This window comes from Myotis nattereri (assembly GCF_964212035.1).
Source record: "Myotis nattereri genome assembly, chromosome: 13".
NCBI lineage: Eukaryota > Metazoa > Chordata > Mammalia > Chiroptera > Vespertilionidae > Myotis > Myotis nattereri.
Window position 1 is genome coordinate 16893468 of NC_138088.1, and position 18888 is coordinate 16912355.

General features: G+C 39.8%; 1 protein-coding gene across 1 annotated transcript in view; it reads right to left on the reverse strand.

Annotated features, from left to right (window-relative positions):
* Positions 1-18888, reverse strand: part of VCL (vinculin) — a gene marked incomplete at its 5' end in the record, with an annotated part of 94923 nt that overhangs the window by 19075 nt on the left and 56960 nt on the right. Inside the window, 7 exons of the mRNA XM_081105192.1 lie at positions 1622-1750; positions 3160-3359; positions 4928-5118; positions 7234-7409; positions 8128-8281; positions 12171-12318; positions 13123-13213. Of these exons, the coding sequence (XP_080961318.1) occupies positions 1622-1750; positions 3160-3359; positions 4928-5118; positions 7234-7409; positions 8128-8281; positions 12171-12318; positions 13123-13213 (1089 nt within the window). The remainder of the gene's footprint in view (positions 1-1621; positions 1751-3159; positions 3360-4927; positions 5119-7233; positions 7410-8127; positions 8282-12170; positions 12319-13122; positions 13214-18888) is intronic.

An 18888-nucleotide genomic window follows, 5' to 3' on the forward strand; every position in this document is an offset into this window, starting at 1 on the left:
GTAGTTAGATCTACTAGCATAAAACTCAGAGATGTCTGAAATAAAAATAATAATAAATCATCCCAGCCTGAGGGAACCATGAGCTTTATAAACGTCCAGTAACCTAGCCTGGAGAAAAAAATGGGGATCATTAACAAATAATAACACAAACCTTCACCCACCAGTTCTGCATTGTCTTGGGTGCCTGACCTAACCCCTTTTCCTTTGCTGCTAATACTAGATGCTAGAACCAAATACTTGCTTTCCTAGATTCCTTTGCATCTGGGGTAGCCATGTAACAGAGTTCTAGCCAATGAGACATAAGCAAAAGTCTCCTGGAAGATTCCTAGGACAGCCTTTACTTCATTCATTCATTCAGTCAATAAGTCAGTCATTCGTTCCCAACTCTGTGCCATGCATTGTTCTAAGACTGGGAATAAAGTAATAACAAAATACACTCCCTGCCCACATGGAATTTCATGCTAATGTGAGGGAGATAGACAAACAAAAAATAAGGTAAATATGTCAAATGCTGATAAACACTAAGGGGAAAGTGGGATATGACGATTAGGAAATCCCCAGGAGTGGACGTGGGGTTGCCATTATAGGTGATGACCCAGAGGAAAGCTGAAAATAATGAATGAATAATACGTGTACCAGATAGTAGTGATCTATGTAGGAAGATGAGAGAACAAATACAAAGGCCCCAAAGCTAGAACATGTAAACATAAACAAGGAATACTGGAATACAATGCAAGGAGCTCAATGTTGACAGAAGAGCATGAGGCAGAAGAGTGGTACCACCTAAGGTCAGAGCAGAAGGGGGACCAGACGCAGTGGTGTGCTGAGGCTCACACCAGCAAACCAGAACCATGTGCCCATCTCCTCCCAACTGTGCCTCCCGTGACGTCACATTGCAACAGCCATGATGGGAGTATTTACATCATGGAAACAACAAACATTACAAATCAGAGCTTTTTGTTTGGGGGATTTTCCCTGCAGAGCTAGTCTACCAGCACATCACCGACTTTACTGTTCTAAGAACTTCGGCCTCATTCTGGGTCAGGGAGGAGTCATCAAAAGGGTTTGAGTAGAAGAATGACATCAAATGATTTAAAAGGTCACCCTGATTTCTGTGTTGAGAACAGAGCACCTTAAGAGAGGGGTGGTTGCGACAGGAGTACTCCCATCCCTCATTTCGTACTTGCCTTGAACATGATGACTAGGGTTGCAACAGCAATCTCACACCATGAAGAAAAGACCCAAGAAAATCACAGAGATACCAGCTTTCATGGTGTCAAGCTGCTGAATCAATACCAATGCTACCTACCTCCATGCCTCTTTTTATGTGATGAAAATAAAAACCCATTTGTTTGCATCTCTGATGGTCAGGTTTTCTACTACTTACAACTAAAGACATGTCCTAAAGACATTCTTAACTGATACACTTGGTGACTGAAAGAAGAGGTGGCAGGACCTTCCCTTTTCTATTCTTCCACCCTTCACCCACAGTATCCCAACCTGATGGACAATATAAACATTTTACCTTTACAAACAAATCATTAATAAATAAGTGTGTGTGTTGGGGGGGGTGGGGGGGCGGGTTGAGCAACAGAAGAAATGGAAGACTTTAGATACTCACCTCTTCCCTATTGGGTGCATCAGGAGGTGCAGTGGCCGCCACAGCCAACAGCTTGATGGGAGTTGTGGTATCGCTGAAAACATCTGACACCTCCTGAGTCATGGCCTCCTGCATCTGGGCTTTCAGATCCTTAAAAACATTATTTACAAATCAAAATTTCCAAAAATATCTAAAAAGCACATCTGCCGATGCCTTCGCTTCACTGACACATTCATTCATTTATTCATTTAGTCTTTTATTCAATAAACAGCTGTTGGGTATCAACTATACTGAGCTAGCATGAAACAGGTATAAGATATGAATCCTGCCTTCTAAACAATTAGTGTATAGTAGAAGAGGTAAAACTTGGCCCACAGTTCCCTAGAGACTGTTCTACCCAATCAAGAAATCTTACTTCCTTTCTTGGTGGCCTCTAAGAAATGGTACTGAGAATGATGGGGTTGAGCCCAAAGGCTTGGGAGAGAGAGAATTCCTCACCATTCCCAACGCTGCAGGGGCCTGATAAGGACTGCAGTAACTATAAAGATTGATTTGTGGAGGCAGTGTCAAATTTCTAAGCCTTTTCTTACATTAAGAGTAAAGAAATCAAGAATGGGAATATTTTTATACATTTTTTTCAATTGAGTTTCTAGAAATAATCGATAACCAATGCATGTATCCATTTCTAAAGAACAGAATTCTCAGAAGTCAACAAATGCTCTTTTAACACAGTTATCACAGTCCAATCTAAGTTTTCTATATTTACCCAAAGAGTCTCAATCACCCCAGTTTCTCAAGGTGGGTGGCATGTACTGGCTGGTGATACCTGAGATAATTTTAAATGTTATATAAAATAATATTTTTATTTTAATAATTATGTGTTTCTTTTAAAGAATATTAGAGAAGCCTGGCCAGTGTGGCTTAGTGGACTGAGTGTTGTTTCATGCACCAAGAGGTCACTGGTTCAATTCCCTCTCAGGGCACATGCCCAGGTTGTGGGCTGGATCCCAGGTAGGGGGTGTGCAGGAGGCAGTGGAGAGATGTTTCTCTTTCATCGATGTTTCTCTCTCTCTCTCTCTCCCTCTTCCTTTTTCTCTAAAATCAATAAAAACATAGAGAAAATATAAGTAGCTCATCAAGCTCACAATTTCAAGATTAAAAAGTTTTCTTTTAAATAAACTTACTTGTTTAAAAAAGGAGTCCCTTTGAAGATAAATACTGACTGAAAAGTACAGGTGACACATGGATAAAGCAAATATTACAAAATAGCTCTCGACTGAGTAAAACGGTAAACACAACTTTAGTTGCTGTCACCCACTGGTGAGCTTTTTAATGAGCAATAATGGCGCCTCAGATATACCTCATTAGCTACGATACTGCCACTGCACGAAGCAACTGGTGAGCTATTTCCTAATAAGCTCTGAATTTCCTTACTTCCTTGGTCACACTCTTTTCACTTTCCCTAGACTAAAGAATTATATATTTTTAAAAATTCTCCTTCCCTCGTTTTTCAGTAAGCAAGCATAAGAAAGGGAATGCTTTGTGATCCTGAGTTCTACCTTTAAGGAGTCTTGGAGCTGAGATGCCAGCGCTCTCGCCTGGGGACTTTCCCCTTCCCCTCTGGCAGCCAGGTCAGCCAGCTGGGCGGTCAGCTGGTCCACTCTGTCACACTTTGCAAGAAGATCTTGGCGATACGGCCCCATCATGACATTAGCCAGACGATGCCCTTCGGCCACGAGCCCTCGGATGGCAGCCTGACCTGGACCGAGAGGAAAACACTGAAACTCACAAAGGCTGAGAGGGCAACTGCAGTGCCATCTGGTAAGTTGTTTATTTTTTAATAATAATATTTATTGAGTTTTCCCCTCTAAAAATAGAAAAAAAATGGGGAAGTACAGAAAAGTATAAATAATAGTTAAACCACTCATAATCCATCACTCACAGATTGAGATATTTGAACATATCCATCTGGTGTTTTTAATGCATTGCATGTTCCTCTGCACATACACATTTCACATACACTTCTCCTTTACAAGACAGAAGTCATACTATACATTAACTTTTATTCGCTGCTTCTTTTTATTTAACACTAGAGGCCCAGTGCACGAATTTGTGCACAGGTGGGTCCCTCCACCTGGCTGGTGATCAGGGCTAATCAGGAGGGCTGGCCTGCCAGGGGGAGGGACCGTGGGAGGTTGGCCTCAGCAGCAAGCTAACCAAGGGCCGATTCTGCAAGGAATCAGGCTCCCTCCTCCCACTTCCCTCCTGTCTGGGTCTAGGGTGTGGGTGAACCAGATTCGGGGCTGTCAGGGCCCCAGAAGCAAGGTCTGGGTCAGTGCACGTAAAAGCTAGTGGCCAGTCATCTGGTCGTTCCGGTCGTTCCAGTCGTTTGGTCGTTAACAGTCACTTAGGCTTTTATATATATAGATGAGCATTGTCCACCTCATTAAATATTCTTCAAAAATCATGATCTAAAATCTATGTAATATTTTATAATACTAACCATAATTAGTTGGCCATTTACTTATTATTTAGCATTTACTCTGTTTATATACATTCTTGTATGTAACTCCTTAGAAACACCTCTAATTAGAGTAAATTCCTAGAAGTCCAATTGCTGAGTCAATGGGTATGAACTTTTTTGAAGCTCTTAACACATAATATCAGATTGTCATTCAGAAAGTTTGCTATTAACCAATTTATTCTTTCACCAATAAATTATATATCTGCCCGATTCCCCAACACTGGGAATCGCCAATTTAAAAATTTATCTTTTTATCCAATGAATACAGCAAATGAAGTAAACAGCTCTTTCAGCTTCAGCAGCGCTTGTTGTCATAATATGACCTAAATTCTTATAAGTCCATTCCTAAAATCTCCCAGAAGTGAAAATTTCAGGTTATTAATTCCACTAGTGACTATATGATAAAGAAGCCCTCCTAACTGAAAATAACCTTGGTAGTTAAGTGTCTATTACTATTTTCAAAAATTATATTTAACTGGGTAGTTTCTAAGGACTCTTGTAACAGAAATACGATAAAATGGAAGTATACATAGACTGAAAATAATTAGTTCAAAACTGCACTTCCAATCTGAGGACCTTTCTATTTGCCCATAGCAAAATTACTTATTCACTAATGCTTCTTGATTAAATCACAGACATCTTATCAGCTACATTGGAAATGGAGTTACTGTAGAATGACTCACTCACCAGTAGCTAAGAAGCCCTTCTGCACTTAATTACAGATGATACAGGATCTCTATCAACAACTTGCCTATCTTCACTGAGCCCAGTCTGAAGATGGTTAAGTGCACTGATGGCCTTACCGACTCCTCGGTCGTCCACTGTGGGATTATCAATCCACCGCTGTGCTTGCTCAATCTTGCCCTCAAGGTGGACCGCTGCTTTGGCGGGTCTGCTATTGGCCACAGTCCTATTGGTTTTGGACTGCAAGTTCTGTAGGGCAGTGGCCACCTGCTTGGCCAATGCTCGGGCCTCTGGGGAATCTCCTTTCCCCCTGCAGAGAAAAAACAGCCTTTCTGTCCCACACAGACACTATTTACATTGCGATGATGTAATTGCTGATACAAATGCTAATGAGATGTCAAATTGCTAATAATTATGAACTTGGTTTGAAAGAAGAGTAGTTTATCTATTTGGCCCTTAACTAAGAAATTAATCATCTAAATTCAGATAGTTTTGTCCCAGTAAAGACAATAAATATAAGTTTGGATCAGTTTAGCTCAATGAAGAACACCCATTGGTAAGCTGAGCTCAATCAGTCGTCACTGCGTCACTGCGTTAGCTATCCCTTCAGCCTGTCATCTCTGAAAACACTAGTTCCCTGAGGAACTAGGTGGGCCCAAGTATCCATACTTGTTGTGTAGTTGTAGTTGAAGTAGTTATAGAACTAGTAGTAGTTTTTTTTAAAAAAAGCATTAAAAAAAGCTTGCTATAAAACAGTATGCCTTGTTTCGCTGGCAGCAGCCTCATACATCTCGTATTTACCGTATCTCTTAATCGTATCATTTCCTCTTGTGCTTAATTTAATCTCACGTTGTTTTGTATAGTAATATGCTGTACACTCTTGTAGCATAGCAGCAACAGGCTATACCGAATTACCTATAAAGGCACGTTGATGTATGTGTATGTGTGTATGTATATGTACACATATATGTATGTTATGTATGACATAGTAATAGATCTGTTGTATCACCATTACCGTTAATTCTTTCCTTATTATTAAGAAACACTAATGAGTGCCTGCTATGTATGTATATGGACTTGTGTTAGGGTGCTAAGAATAGAGTCTCCAATTTTGAATATTTTAAAATCTAATGAATGTAAACAGACTATAACAATGGGCTAAGTTTAATGATCATTGGCCTAACTGTATAGACATTGTATTTTACAAATTACAATGCATTTTCCTAACCTAAATAATTCAAAACTTGGGCCTAAAGAAGAGATCCTCAAATGACTGGGCTTGATATACAATCAAATTTCAGCTGTTACCTCAATTGATCTCTATCACAACCTTCTGCCTAAAGTATGTCTACCCTGATCCCACCCACGTCCTACCTCATGATCCTAGGCAAGAGTCTGCTTTCTCAGCCAACAGTGCCCCCTTAGTTAGTGTGAGACTTGAGAGAATGCTAAAGCATCTCTCACTGGAAAAGGGTTAGGCACGCTCTCAGGGAAGAGCAGGAAATGCAACATGAAAAACAGAATCTCACAAGATACTGGACTATGGTTATCCCTAGGGAAGTGGCTGGAGGGCTGACATATGAAAGAAGCAACTTATACTTTTGACGCTGAATCTGTTTTTTTAGCATGTGCTACAGGTTTTATTTTTAAGAGAGTAAAACATCTATTAAAAGGAAAAAGCAACACTTCTTAAATAATTAAAGTAGGTGCCATTGCCCTAGCTAGGTGCCTCAGTTGCTTGGGCATAGTCCCAGGCACCAAAAGGTAACTGGTTCGACTCCCAGTCAGGGCACATGCCTGGGTTTCAGACCTATCCCCAGGAGGGGGCATGCAGGAGGCAGCTGATCGATATTTCTGTCACATCAATGTTTCTCCCACTCCCTCTCCCTTCCTCTCTCTATAAAATCAATAAAAATATATATTTTTAAACTAACTTTTTTTTTAAAAAGTAGATGCCATGAAAGCCTTTAACAGAAGCTGTATTTAAGGATCTCTTGTAACTGCTGCTTAAGAAATGACATTTCTCAGGAAGGAAGAAAAAAATCTTCATACGCCTCCCCCCATTCTCCTCTCACCCCAGGGAACTTTTCATAGCTACATACAAAAATTAATTTCCATAGCTACATACAATAATTAATATACCCAGGAAACAGGTATGTCACAAACACTATCTAGCAGAAAAAGTCCTACCTTAAAAATGGAAAATATAGATCTCAAAAAAGGAGTTCTTACCATCATTAATTAATTTAAAACTATATGATCAGCAATAAATCATTAAACTTCAATGGTGTCCATGCAAAAACAGAGTAATATCTAACTTAGTCACGTAACACAGAATCAATGAGAGCACAGTGAAGAGCATCGTGTATGTGCTTAGGGGGAAAGGAGAGAGATAAAGGGGCAACTTAAACAATTAAATACATACTGTCTCCGTAAGTCTGCTAATTTAGAAGTCAGAGCAGCGATTTCTCCAAGAGAACGTAGAATGTCATCTCTCTCTTTAGGATCATCACATAACTCTGCTATTTTTCGAGCTTCAGCCAAAGCCCCTCGAATCTGTTCTTCTCCTTCTGGTCCACCGTTTGGATCTGCCAGCCAGTTCTACACACACAGGCGTGGAAAAGAAGCACAATGGGACCCACTCAAAAGCCACATCACAGCACACTTAGCAAGGCCATCAGAAACATTTCCCAAGCAATCACAAGGCAACCAGGAATGGTTTTTGAAATGCTGATCATAATTGTTTTACACACATTCCTAGCTCAGGTAAAATCAAATCAATCCTCATCTTTTAAAAAATAATTTTTCCCTTTGTCATTAGAATAAAATAGCCTTACAAGCTTTATCTCATCTTTGAATTAGTCACACCTTATTAATTCTTTGGTTTCTCAAACATTTGTGTTTCTCTATGAAATGCAAACTTTTTACAGTACAGTAGTATCAGAAAACCTTAACCCTTAACATTGCTGTGACCAAATACAGCTGCGAATTCTGAGAGGAACAGTTTTAATACACTGTCATCTATACCAGGAACTGGGATTCTCTTGGTATTCAGAGTGCTTACTATTAACTAATTGAAGTATTCAAAATTAAGATGTTTATCAAAATATACATAAATATTAGTCTAAACCTGTGTTAGTAGGAGAGGTGTTATCATTGGTAACTGCTGGAAATTAATCATCACTTACAAACATCCATTATCCACCCACAGTAACTGAGAGAGAGGGAGGGAGGGGAGAAGGGAGCGGTAGATAGAGGATATTTACGGTACATTTCTTTCTCTTTTATTCCCACCCCTCTTAAAAATCATCACTACTACCTGAGCAGCATCAATCTTCTTGGCAATGCTCTGCTTTGAGTTTGTCATGGCCTCCAGTTTGCGGGCGGCATTTTCCACTTTGGCTGTGAGCACGTCCAGACCCTGAGACACCTGCTGGGCTTTCTGCATGGCCACAGGCGAGGCTCCTTGTCCTCTACTCAAAACAGACAGATGCTGTCATGGCACCCTCTCCGATACTTAACAGCAAAATGTCAGTAAAAACACAGGACATGTCATTTCTGCTAACACGCTTGTCTTTGTCCTTTTCTTCAGTAAGTCTGAGACAGCCCAAGAAAATACAGAGATAAACAAACCACCCAAACCATCTACTTTCTCCTTTGTTTTTAAAAATACACATTAGCTTTGTGGAGCTGCATAACCATTTTAAAGACCAGGCCTGCAGATTTTGATAGTAATGATTCGCCTCTTGGTGGGGATTACATAATCAACTCTAAACTTCAGGGGGAAAATGTGCCTGCGATCTTATTGCTATGGAGGGTTTTGTTACCATAGTAATGAGTGCTTTAGAAATAAACAGCGCATTAGATTGTCTTATTTATGGGCAAGCACACATTGAAACTGTTTCCGGAGGCAGCATGCGTAGTGTTACTGAGAGCATCCTGGGGCCAAACAGAACTGTGTTCACATTCTGCTTCCTGGTACCTGAGGAACCGTGTTTGTGATGTGTAACCTTCCAGGCTTCAGTTTTCTAACTTATAAAATGAGGGGTGCCCTTGCTTATCAAACAAAGTAGCTTCAAGCAAAAAGACATATTTGAAAACATTCTGGTAATAGAGCAATACACATATATAACTATTAAATTATTGAATTGTCATCTATACTAATAAAAGAGTAATATGCTAATTAGACCAGGAGACCTTCTGAAGACCTTCCGGACATCCTTCCAGACAAAGCCGGGGCTTGGCCAGCCTGCAAACTGCCCCCAAATGGCCCTCGGCCCCTTGCCCAGGCCGGCCATGCCCCCCGGTGGGGACCCCCACCCTGAAGGGTGTGTGACCAGCCTGAAAACGGCCCTCAGCCCCTCGCCCAGGCTGGCCATGCCCCCCAGGGGGGACCCCCCACTCCAATGGGGGCATGGCCGGCCTGCAAACTGCCCCAGGCCTCTCGCCCAGGCCAGGCCCGCCCCCCCAAGGGGACCCCCACCCTGATCCAGGACCCCCTTCAGGGTAAACCAGCTGGCCCCTCCGTGCACCAGGCCTCTATCTATACTAATAAAAGGGTAATATGCTAATTAGACCGGGAGACCTTCTGGACGTCCTTCTGGACAAAGCCATGGTGGTGGGGCCGAGGAAGAGGCAGTTAGGAGCGATCAGGCCAGAAGGAGAGGGCAGTTGTTAGAGGCAATCAGGCAGGCAGGCAGGTGAGCGGTTAGGAGCCAGAGGTCCTGGATTGAGAGAGGGATGTCCTAAACCGGCAGTCGGACATCCCCCGAGTGGTCCCAGATTGGAGAGGGTGCAGGCCGGGCTGAGGGACATGCCACACCTCCACACACACACGAATTTCGTGCACCAGGCCACTAGTTATTATTATAATGAACCTAATGATAATCTTGAATATCTGCCTTCCACTCCTATGCAATATATAAATATCAAAAATAGTTAGTACTGAGGGAAAAAAGCACATGGTGATGAGAAACCACTGTTTCCCATCAAATTTCTAAAGAACTAATTTTGCTATTTTCCTAAGAAGTGATATGGTACTACTACCAAAAAAAAATTATTTGGTAAAAGGGAAAAATTCTTTTCCCTTGGCAGACACTTTCCAACTCATAACACAGTAAAACTTTCCCTCTTTTTACCAGCTCAGATTTTGTAATCTACCCAGACTGGTAAGCTCAGTGTTAGGGTCACAAATTTGTCATTTGGTAGAATGGGATGATTTGTTGTCCTAACCTGAGTTTCTGATTTTAGGATAAAATCCAAAACATATTTGCTTCCTTTAATAATAGTATGAATCTGCCACTCATTTTTCTATCCACTTTATAAATTTATCTTATTTTCCATCTATACCTATACTTTAAGTATAAACTCAGTATTTATTGCAAGGTATATAAAAGGCATTTATACCTTTTACTTGTATTTATAAGTGATGCTTCCCTTTACATGGCAGAGGAGTGCAAGACTTTTAGGAATATACTGGTCACAATTTAATTTGCTTCTTTTCTTTAAATCCAGTAATTTACGATGAGGAACCTTTTTGGTATGAGTCCAACTTTGAAAAAGTAAAAATATTTATGGGCTATATCGTTTTTTTTCATTAAAAATTAAAAGGTTAGCCTAGCCGGTTTGGCTCAGTGGATAGAGCGTCAGCCCACAGACTGAAGGGCGAGTTCGATTCCCGTCAAGGATATGTACATCGGTTACAGGCTTGATCCCCAGCCCTAATCAGGGCTCCTGTGGGAGGCAACCAAATGATGTGTCTCTTTCAGATCAATGTTTCTCTCTCTCTGTCTCTTCCTCTCCCTTCCACTCTCTTTAAAAATCAATGGAAAAATATGCTCGGGTGAGGATTAACAAAAATAAATAAATAAAAGTTTATTGAGTCCCCATGGGGGGAAAATATATACTTACCAACTAGAAGCCCTAGGTGACAGAATCAGAGAATGAGGAAACTTACTGAGCTTTAGCCATTAAAATGTTAAATAGTGAGGCACATTTAAGAAAGAATGACAGGGAGATAGCTTTCTAGTCTTTCATCATGAAAGGATATTGTAGGCTCCACTGTGAATTGGGCCCATAACAGATTAATGGTTGATCCCATGAGCAACTATCTCATTCTCTTGCTCAAATTCATCTTTCTCTGAGCACATACGACTGTGTACTTGAGAATTCCAAGTGAAAACTGTCTACCACACTGTGAAAGGCTGCAGACAAAAGAGCCAACAGTGAGAAATCAGAAGAGCCAGAATCTCTTCAAATGCGCTGGCATTTCTCCGAATGGGGACAGAACTTCTTTTTGTCCTTTCTATGAAGTTCTTGTCATGCTCGTGACAGGGGAGACTGCTTCGCAGCAGGAGAAAAAGGCTCACTGAGTTCAATAATACCATTTATTCATGCTGTTTCTTCCCCCACCCCCTGCAAGGTAGAGACTCTTAACCTGAAGCCCCTGGAGCTTCCAGGCCACACTGGATCAGTGAACCTCTGGAAAGTATATGTAATATTGCTTACATGCACTTTTTAGGTAGAGATTAATGGCTTTCAGTGGATTATAAAAATAATGTTGGTCCATAAAAAGGTTAAGAACTACTCCTTTAAGAACTGTATTCTTAAATCTATTATGTAAATATATTTGAGACCGGGTGTAATGATGTGCAATATGTCAAAGAGTGTTTCTGAGGCCTGTTTGTATGGCAATCCTGCATATTCCAATTATCTCAAGATATTTCATGACAACCTGACCTATCAGTTTGATTCGTGGTCAGGGCATATGCCTGGGTTTGGGGCTCAATCTCCAGTGAGGGACATGCATGCTTCTATCTCTCTCTCCCTCTCCCTTCCTCTCTGAAATCATTAACAGATATTTTTTTTAAAGATATTTCATGACATTCTTGAAGCAAAATTAAACTTCATCTATACTAGTTTCTCATGTTACTTAATTTTTTCCCCAATGTCCATACTATAAAATTCCATAACAATTAGGATCTTTTAGAATTTCATTAACTATATGTATGAGCTCCCCCAAAAAAACCCATACATATTATACTGAGTTTTCTTAATAGCAAAGTATATATATTTAATGTATAGGAGAAAAAGTTCTAAAAGCCAAGACTTGAGCTGGGTAAAAGAATTAAGAAAACAAATGAATAATGATGAAACAGAAACTTAAAAGAGCCTAGAAATGACCAAGCTAAAGAAGGAAAAGTTCACGTCACTCTCCAAAGAATTAATAGAGTATAATGACCATTTTGTTTATTAGCCAAAGACAACACAGTAAAATTAATAGACTTGCTTCTGAATCATCCGTCAGGAGTGAGATACTATCTATGACCGACTACTGCTCTGGTAAGAGCGGAGGAACTGTACCTGGCTCGGAGGTCAGCCACTTGGTCAGTCATCTGCCCTAGCATCTTGCAGGTTCCCAGGATCTCTCTACGTTCTTTGCCTGCACAGAGTTCACCAACTTTTCCAGCTTCATCTAAGATCTGCCTGATGGCCTGCTCACCAGCATCCCCTAAAATAAAGAGAGATTCAATATCTACATTGTTAACACATTAATTATTTAGAGAGGATGCTTTACAAGTCATTTCATTCATGAAAGAACAGATGCTTTCAAACGACAAGATGAACAGAAGACAATACATCTGATAGCTAATCGCCAAGCAGTGCCCTACAACCACAGATCCTGCTGAAAAAGATCCTTGGAACCATAGCCATCTGGAGATAAAAAGCAGCCTGTGGTAAGAATATGGATGATGAAAATAGGCTCTAACCATTTAGTTGTACTCAGCACCTCCAACCTCCATTAGGCTTTTCACATTCACTCAAATGTTTATCTAAAACTGAATAAATATTAGATGAGAAAATCCATAAAGCCTAGCTCAATAAACTATTTGGGGCTTATCTTTATATAAGCTAACTTTGGTTTCCAATTCTTATTGGCATCATTATTTAATCTGCTTAATTAAGTACTTTGTTGACATAAACGGAAATATGCCCTAAGGGAATAAGAAGAGAAGAGCTTTTATTCAAAATAATTACCTTTCTGATTCAGCGAAGTGGTGAATCAAGAATTTTTCGAAGAATGCCCAGTTCAGCTCGGTTTATTCCCCATGATAAGAGTTGATTAGTTTATGTCCTCCATCCTTCTAAGACCTAGTAACGCTTCAATTAGTCAAAACTAATTGAATGGTATATGCCCCTAAATGTTGCAGTAGTTATCTCGGGATTATGAGAGTCTCGGAAGATTACTGTCTTTTGTCTGCTTGGTTTTTAGCTTTTTCTTGTATCTACTTGAAAAGTACAACCAGAGGGTTACCTGCGGAGGCACTGGGATCGCGGAGCCAACCTTTGGCCTGGTTCAGTTTGGAATCTATGGAGGCCAATGCTCTCTTCATGGCTTCAGTGTCCTTTCAAAGAGAAATACCACAATTATTTCATTCGCAAAAACTGAGATACCATGGCACAACGTAAGACAGAGAAGTGACAGCATTAACAGACACTAGAGGTAAGGTAATCCTACAAAGCCTTAAAAATATTCTCATCACACCATAACGCTTATTTCTGTCAAAATGCAGCATCTTGCATGCAACTCTTCAGTTAATTCTATTGTTTGCTGACCTCCCTCCCTAGTGCTAAACTGTGAAAACTGGTAAGATTGCTCAAGCCAAAAAATGCTTAATGTCTCAGCAGGAAAAAGCCCTGTTGTCACATGCCTCAGTATCAGCCTTCCCACTAGTCAACATTCACCTACTGCAGCTCTGCCAGGCCCTCCCGCTCAGCTCAGGGGAAGCCTCATTAGCATGTGGTGCCACAAATCACAGTCCTTTACATCTTGTTTTGAAATACACACATACTGGGTAATGTTTTACTATATTAAATTAATCTAAAATAATTGGAATTATTGGTTGGAAAATAAATGAAAATTGTTAATCAAGCAATTTAGTTTTAATTCCACAAATAAACCGCTAAATGTAATGCAAGAGAGAAGCATTTTTCCGGCCTTCCCTGCCACTCCTCATCCTTAACTCCCTTACATCCCTGACCTGGAAGAAAGGCAGGATGAAATAAGTGGGTCTCGACGGGCATTTACAACACGATTCACAATGACTAACAAAATTAGCATAAGATCTCCCAGGACATAGCATGAGAAGGTGAGACGACAGACTAGTCACTTGAAAAATATACATATATTTTAATAACGTTTTTAAAATATAGAAAAATGCACAGAACAATATAACCAATACCCATGTATCCATCCTCACAAGTGACAGACTAACCATCTCTCAAGTCTCTTACACTTTAAAACACAGCCTATCTCCCTTTCGTTCACTCACCAAGCCACAGAGTTAACCTCTGAGATTCTAGGCAATACCCCATATCCCTAACTTCAATTTACAGTCCTGCAAAACTTGGGTTCTTAAAGGTGTTGTACCACCTGTTTTCCACACGGGGGCACCAGGAGCACCTCCCCACCCCCACTTCCAATTCAAACAAGACCAGGCACTAGCACAAATACGGCTGGGAGCACTCAAAGGCTTACAGCAGTGGTTCTCAACCTTGGCTGCACATTAGAATCACCTGGGAATCTTTTTAAAATCCTGATTTCTGGGCCTCATCCTCCGGAAATTCTGTTTCTTTGTTACTAATGTTGTGGCCCCACCCCATAACAAATATCCATTTGTGATTAATACACGTAGACAGGTGGCATTTTTAAAGTGCTTTGCTTCTTAAATGGTTTAAATGCCTGCTTCGCCTCTATCTCGTTCTACTTTCACCTGTGCAGCAAACCTGCCTTCAAGAGTAAGACAAAGGTCACGTTAGCTTAATTCCAAATTAGTGTGGCCCAAATCAATATCTTTTCAGAGTATTTCAGGCATCTCCTTAGAGTTAGATAGCCTTTAGTGTCTAACACAAGTTATAGGACTTTGTCTAGAGACAGATTTTTTTAAAAAATTCACAAGCTCTCACCTAGAAAGTATGTGCACACTCTGAAGAAGAGATATTGCATCCATGTAAAAATAATTTAAAGTCTATTAATAACCATTTCTCCACCTATTTTCAGTGAAAATAATATTTATTACATTTCAAAAATCTAAATTCAAGAGAAAACAATGTTCAGAAAAACTTTTTAGTGTCTATCCTAGCATTTAAGGGCTACTAGTTAGGAAATACTTTCAGCATTTCCTGCATTCTAGGTTGTTGGAGGCATTTTTCCCTCATTACTTCACAGAACCTCAAATTTAAATGTAATTTAATTTTACAAATTGAGAAACAGGGGCTCTTCTGTCCTAGAAAGCCAATTTGATCTCAGGTTCATCAACATCAAATGTCATTATTTTCTATTACATGAAGCTCAAGGCTTTTTTTCTTTTAACAAAGAGAGTGGCCAAAGAATCTACTAACCTTCTATTATACTCAGCAATCTTTGCCTTGTCGATTTTGACTTTGATTAGTACTGCCCAGGAAATAAGCTCTAGAATCAAATTAATAACTCTCACTAACCTGAATGACTGCTTTTATTCTCCATTGCCCAAAAATGATTTCAAACACAATGGAAAAAATTGGACTTGCTCTATTATCCTAAAATATCATTGCTTTTTTCCCCTCCCTAATAAAGTGTGCATGGCTACCACACTTCAAGGAAAGACTCTCATTCTCAGGAAGTGAGTAATTTTCTCCTCAGTGGGAGATATGACATCAAGAAGTTAAAGTTAAGCCTGGCAGGTGTGGCTCAGTGGTTGAGCATCAACCTATGAACCAGGAGGTCACAGTTCCATTTTCAGTCAGGGCACATGCCCGAATTTAGGGCTTGATCCCCAGTAGAAGGTGTGCAGGAGGCAGCGAGGCAGCCGATCAATAATTCTCTCTCATCATTGATGTTTCTATCTCTCTCCCTCTCCCTTCCTCCCTGAAATCAATAAAAATATTTTTTAATTAAAATTAAGAGATGCTCATTTCCCCCTAAAAAGAATCAATGGCAAATTTAAAATGAAGTTGCATTTTTAAAGTGGGGATTTCAGTTAGTTACCAAAATTTTTAGTAGCGTAAATTTTAGACAATTTTAGAGATTTAAAACAGTCACTAAAAGGGCTACCTTAAATTCTTTCTAGGAAAGAATTTTAAATCATCATTTTAAACATAATACATTTAATGCCATAGCCATTAAAAAGAAAAATGTCTGTGGGAACAAATATTCAAATCTCCCAGAATCTCATACATATTTCTTTTGAAGGGCAGTGTTTATTGTGGGATTGACAGAATTCTGTCATAAGCAACGTAAGTATGTTAACACTGGATGTGATAGAAGCAAATTCACTGAACAATTGGGACTGTAAGTCACTGTTAAGATATATTTATAACCCTAGCTGGTTTGGCTCAGTGGATAGAGCGTCGGCCTGCAGACTGAAGGGTTATGGGCTCAGTCCCCAATGGGGGGCATGAAGGAGGCAGCCAATCAATGATTCTCTCTCATCATTGATGTTTCGATCTCTCCTTCTCCCTTCCTCTCTGAAATCAATAAAAATATATTTTTAAAAAGATATATTTATAAAGGATGGAAATAATCATAACCCTTGTGGTCAACCATACTGTGTACCCAAAGCCTTCAGTTAGACCTTGTCATGTAAATCTAAGTATCTAGGATACAATCTGGGTATGACACAGAAGAGAAAAAACGGCACCTTCATTAGAGTATCGTCTCTGTAAAATCTCAAATTTGGGAAAGAGAAAAGTCTCCAATGATCTCTTCTCTGAGTTCTTTGGTTCTTTTTTTTTAAGAGTGGGTGTAAAAACGGCCAATCTAGTCACGCAGCTTCAGCAACAGCTGGTCCCCTCCCACCACGGTCCCTTTTACTGTAAAACTCTTATGAGTTCATGTTTTAAATGAAAAACCACAGTGCCTTGGCACTCCTCCCACATACCAAGGGGTGGAAGAGCAACCTAAAAGAGCTCCTTCTTACATACATTCCCAGGAACTGAAACAGTCCTGAAATTTAATTTCAAGTTAGAACTAAGTAACACAGAATAGTACTAAGAACCACTGAGTTCCTTTTACAGACCATCAAGAGGAACTGTGGTAGGAAAGTACGGTCCTGCAATCACAGGCTCTTGAAAACTGTAAATGCAGGACTAAGGATCCCCTCTCTTTCACTGCCCAACCTACTTTCCCTTTTTGGCATGAACACCTCCCCATCCTACTCTTCCTACTCAAAGATGTTTCTGGAAAGAAGAGACTGGGCAGTAGAATAAAATCTTACAAACTGCATTAAGCAATGGCAGAAGGCTGTCCAGCCCTGAGACTTCAAGCAAGCTACCCTCACAGGTTTGAGCTCCCCATCTCTAAGACTACTGGTACCTCCCCAGCTCTAAAACTCTTTGCCATCTATGAGCACACAGTCAGAATACCAACTAGAGATCACTTGGATCAGAAGGGAAACTTCAATTCCTTTAACATTTTGGTCTTTTCTCCTATTCACAGAGAGGGGACAAAATATCATAAATGCCTGGATGAATTACTGATCTCCAACTCCAAGAGATAAATCTTTTGTTGTATTAGCTCCTACAACAAAACACTAGAAGCCTCATAAAAAGCTCACATGCAGCCTTATTTTTTCAAAAACGAAATAAAAATCAACCCTTAAATCCCAATGCTCTGCAGTAAGGGCAAGTATTAGAAGATTGCATGTTCTAACCAAGTTTCCTTCTTTGGAAGAACAGAGTAATCCGTGTATGACATCTGAGTCATTCAAGCACCACCAGCCTAGGCCCTCAGTGGGAGGAGCCTCACCGCAGGAACTAATTCTGAGTAACAGTATCTAATGACCCAAGGCACAGTTGCAGGAGTACCTATGTGGGCTCAAAAATTCTTAGTAATAAAAAGGTTTTAAATTTTTTTCTCATTTCCTCTTGATTCTCCGCATGCACCAAGATACAAGTAATAAAAATACAAAAAACATATATATATATAGATTGCTAAAGGGGTTGAATTAGAATTGTTTAACTCATAAACTGTTGTGTTTCATAATGTATTCCCTGGAAAAATGCTAAACTAATTTTTAATGATCACTTATCAGATAATTGTTGATTTAAAAAGGGGGAAATTTTTACTCTCAAAATAAAATGAAGCATTTTGCCCTTGCCGATGTGGCTCAATTGGTTGAGCATTGTCCCATGCACCAAGAGGTCTCCAGTTCAATTCCCAGTCAGGGCACATGCCCAGGTTGCAGGATTGATCCCCAATGGGGAACGTGTAGGAGGCAGCTGATCAATGTATCTCTCTCATTGATGTTTCTCTCTCTCTCCCTCTCCCTTTCTCTCTCTCTAAAGTCAATAAGAACATAATTTTAAAAAATAAAAACAACAATAAAATTAAGTATTTAAAGTCGAGGTATTTTTAAGTTTGTAAATACGCATTTTGAATGTAGGTATGGAGGTAAAATGATCAGCTATTGCCTCATTAAAATCTTAACTTATTTAGCAAGATGTGCTTTTACCAAGAACTTTTTCCACTTACTTCTTCCCCCACTTTTCTAGAGGAATCATCACTTTCCGGGAGAAAGCTGCACCAATAGGGAAGCATGAAACAAGTATGGTAAGACAAAGTTAATTCTTTATTGGTAGGGGCAAGAGGAGGTAAAAGATACCGTGTGCATTAAACAGAATAGGAAGCCAGGGGTCGCAGACAGACAATAGGTCTGATTAATCCACTGCCTACAGCAGAGCAATGTAAGATGCATAATGCTGCTAAAACGGAAACATACCCAAAACCCAAGTTACCAACTTCCATTTTCAAGGTAAAATTTCTTTTTCCTAAGTACTCTTGTAACTAATAAAAATTATTACTCTTAGGGGGAAAGAGGAGGGAGAGTGAATGGGAATGGGGTTATGAGTGAGATCTGTCATATATAACATTTGATAGCATTTTGCTTTTTGAACCAGGTAAATGTATAACAAAGACAAAATGAAATTACAAATAAACATTTATTGCTCGTTCTGATGTCATTATGTACTTGGGCTTCTTTTGGCTGAACTAATTTTATTTCTTTTCTTTCACTCTGCTGGTTTTGCATCCTAACAGCCTGGT